The sequence below is a fragment of the Empidonax traillii genome, unplaced genomic scaffold (genome assembly GCF_003031625.1).
Source record: "Empidonax traillii isolate 1590-97213 ecotype Southwest subspecies unplaced genomic scaffold, ASM303162v1 scaffold21:size2437335, whole genome shotgun sequence".
In the NCBI taxonomy this organism is placed as follows: Eukaryota; Metazoa; Chordata; class Aves; order Passeriformes; family Tyrannidae; genus Empidonax; species Empidonax traillii.
Genome location: NW_020955214.1, coordinates 1,610,615 through 1,613,753, shown reverse-complemented (window position 1 = coordinate 1,613,753; position 3,139 = coordinate 1,610,615). Strand labels below are relative to the sequence as shown.

The following is a 3,139-nucleotide window of genomic DNA, read 5'->3' as shown; positions in this document are numbered from 1 at the left end:
GAGGGTAGTGAGACACTGGAGTAGGTTTCCCAGAGAAGTTGTGGATGACCCCTGGAAGTGTTCAAGGCCAGGTTGGATGGGGCCCTGAGCAACCTCATCTTACGGAGGGTGTTCCTGTCCATGGCAGGGGTGTTGGAACTAGATGATTTTTAAGGTCTCTTCCAACACAAACCATTTTATGATTGTATGAGATTCTCTATCAAAGCCAATTAACTCCCAAGGGCTTCAAACAGCCCTGCTCTTAGCACAGCACTACAACAGAGGAACAAAAAGAAGCAAATCAGCCCACTGATTATGCAGAGCCCACCACATAAACAGCCTTGACCAAATTTGCAGCCCAACATAGCCCTTTAAAAATATTTGGGGGTGGGGGGAGGTGATGTCAGCACCTGGCTTGCCAAAACACTTGTTGGTCTCCACCCTCAGCCTACTTTAGCTCCCACACAGGGACAAAGCACTCAGACCGAGTGGGAAATAGGCAGAAGCTTGAAGGGAGGTAGTATCTGCACTGACCCAAAGTCCAGAGGCAGAACCACTGGGCTGCATTTACCTACTCAAGGTAAAAGAAGTGGCTTACTTATCAGGTCAGATTTTGTTTTATGCAAGAATGTAGGAGGCTAATAAAACAACTTGGAAATGCAAGAGTTGTTTAACTGCATGCACTGAGCTTTTAATATTTAATCTGCGAACTAAGGCAGTTTCAATTTAAACTCTCTGTCTTCATGCTGGGATGGTCCCTGGGCTTCTCATTTGTACCATAGATGTTACAGCCTAATCTGGTTTTGTAGCTGAAATTCTTTGTCTAGAGTTTATGCCTCATTTGTTTAAAGGTTTTTATTTTATTTATGTGGCATACAGATGGGATTAGTGCATGATATTCATGATAAAGGATTCTCATTTCTCTGCATGAACTCCAAAAATACAAAAAATTCAAAATTACTGTCAAAAATAAATTAAAACAATAACCATCAGAAAAGTTTTTGAGTACAACATGAATGGGATTTTTGAAGTATGACATTTTATGCATCTTGAAATTGCAGGAAAGGCAGAAGGTTCCTGAGAAAATAGAATTTCATCTGTAGGATTAAGTCACAAAATATGTGAAGTTCTTCAGAAATGAAAATATCTAACCTTTGGTTCTCCTTGTACTTTTAGTGGTAACATAAATAATTCAGATTTATTAGTCTTTCTATATATATATAAAAGAATAGTTTGCACCCAGTTTCTTTAGAAAAAAAAAATCTGTAGGCGAATATAGGAATTTTAAAACTCTTAATAGTAGTATATTTGCAATGTATATCTGTTGAAAGTATTAAGCGGGGCTTGGACATTATTTATTTGCAAATGCTTGCCCAAAGTAGCACTAATTTTCACAGTAGCACTGTAGTTTGGGGTGACACTTGGAATACTTCTTGTCAAGTGCTGTAAATCAAAGAGGGTGATAAGCTGTCAAAGATGGCTTTTACTTCTTAGCACCCCGGTGCTTGCTGACTCCTGGCCGCTGAAACAACATTTATTTAGACCAACATAAATAGCTCTGCTGAACGTGCCACCTTCATGCATCTGTTCTTCACATATTTTTCTCTTTTCTTAAAAGAGCCCGTGCCCTGCAGGTTGAGCTCAAGGACACACCCAGGCAACTCGCTGAAGTTTTTCCTTTGCTCCGCCTGCTGGCCTCTGCTCTCTCCTCATTACTCCCCAAAAATGGAGCGATCCACACGAGAAATTTGCCTCAACTTCATGATTGTCCTGATTACTGTAATCCTCATGTGGCTCCTTGTGAAGTCTTACCAGGATTGAAAGACAGTCAGAAACTTTGGGGGGTGATTTAAGTGCGCGTCTCCAGAGGAAAGTAACAGCCACAGAATGCCGCGGTGATTAGCTTTCAATCAGTTGAGGATGTTGTGAACCCTTTTTTTTTTACTCTTTGCTCTCTGTTGCCTGTGTTAATGTTTGTAATGGGTCTGTGATGATGTAATCATTGTACTGTGTAGTGATCCAGCTGTAAAATGTAAGATGCTTAGGCACTGTTCGACGTGTCTCTCTCCTCCGGTGGTTACTGTGAGTGCCGTATCCCCCTGCCCACCGTGCAGGCTTGTTTGACAACAGTGTCAGGTTCTTGAGGGTGTAAAACTGCAGTACGTAATCAAAGTCCTGTATTTACCAGTTTAAGAGCCATAAACTCGCTTAGCAGAAAGGAATGTGAAACCTCTGCTTTCACGTGCACATTTTGTTAAAATAAAGTCCATATAAAGCCATTTTTTTTGAGTATTCATTTTACCTCTCCCAGTCTGACTGCTGTTCACAGAGAAAACTGAGGATAACTGTTGTACAGTGTGATATGCAAGTGTGGTGTTTTTCTTGTTCCTCCCATTGCATTTTAATTTAAAAATTCCATTGTATTTCATTAAAAAAAATGCAGTAGAACGGATCTGTTTGGGACACTTTTCAGTCCAGGATGACTTACACAGTTGTGCCTGTGGACACAGATGTCAGAGAGAACCTCTGTCCCACTGGGGCATTGTCAGTAACTGTGTTTTCTGAAGCTGGGTTTCAGACAGGGATTCCCACAGTCCTATTTTTGGCCAGCTATGCTTGGAGCAGTGCCTGGAGGGATGGGCCTGGGCCAGCTGGAGGCGTAGGTGCCCTCTGGCACCCAAGTCTTGCAGGAGCCTTGCCCAGGGCAGCATTCCCTTGGGTCCAGCGCAGCACGGCAGGCTCCACAGCACAGCCATGCCCCAGCAGGCTGAGAGGTGTGACTGTGTCTGGGTTGCTGCGATAGTGTCATCGCCTGCTGAAAAATCTTAAGCCATCTTGAAGGGCCCACAATCCCTGGGATGTGAAATCAGTAGTCAAACTCCTCCTAGGCATTCCCCACCTGCTATTTTAATGGCTTCAGAGAACCAGTGTCTTCTACAAAATACAGCTTCCTGTAGGAGGGCAATTAGATGTGGCTGATACAGCTCTCCTTCTCCTCTGAGAGCCTGCAAGGAACAGTCAACACTGCAGAGCTGTGCTGAGTTACTGAGGGCTGGTCTCTGGGATGGTTAGGCGTTGACAGCTGAGACTCAGGCCAGGCTTTAAGGAAAGACCGAAAATATTGTTGTAGCACCACTTATTAAGGGTTTGTGATACTTAA

The 3,139-nt window shown here is 43.2% G+C and overlaps 1 protein-coding gene across 1 annotated transcript; it reads left to right on the top strand.

The window, feature by feature from the left end:
* The first annotated feature begins 427 nt into the window (after positions 1-427).
* SLN (sarcolipin) lies at positions 428-2,258 on the top strand. Its single transcript, XM_027900463.1, has 2 exons — positions 428-559; positions 1,598-2,258. The coding sequence occupies exon 2, from the start codon at positions 1,705-1,707 to the stop codon at positions 1,798-1,800; it is 96 nt and encodes a 31-aa protein (XP_027756264.1). The 5' UTR covers positions 428-559; positions 1,598-1,704; the 3' UTR covers positions 1,801-2,258.
* Positions 2,259-3,139: the final 881 nt, after the last annotated feature.

Bases quoted from the DNA above. Each gene is read 5' to 3' on its own strand.
- SLN (XM_027900463.1), top strand. From the start codon at position 1,705: ATGGAGCGATCCACACGAGAAATTTGCCTCAACTTCATGATTGTCCTG.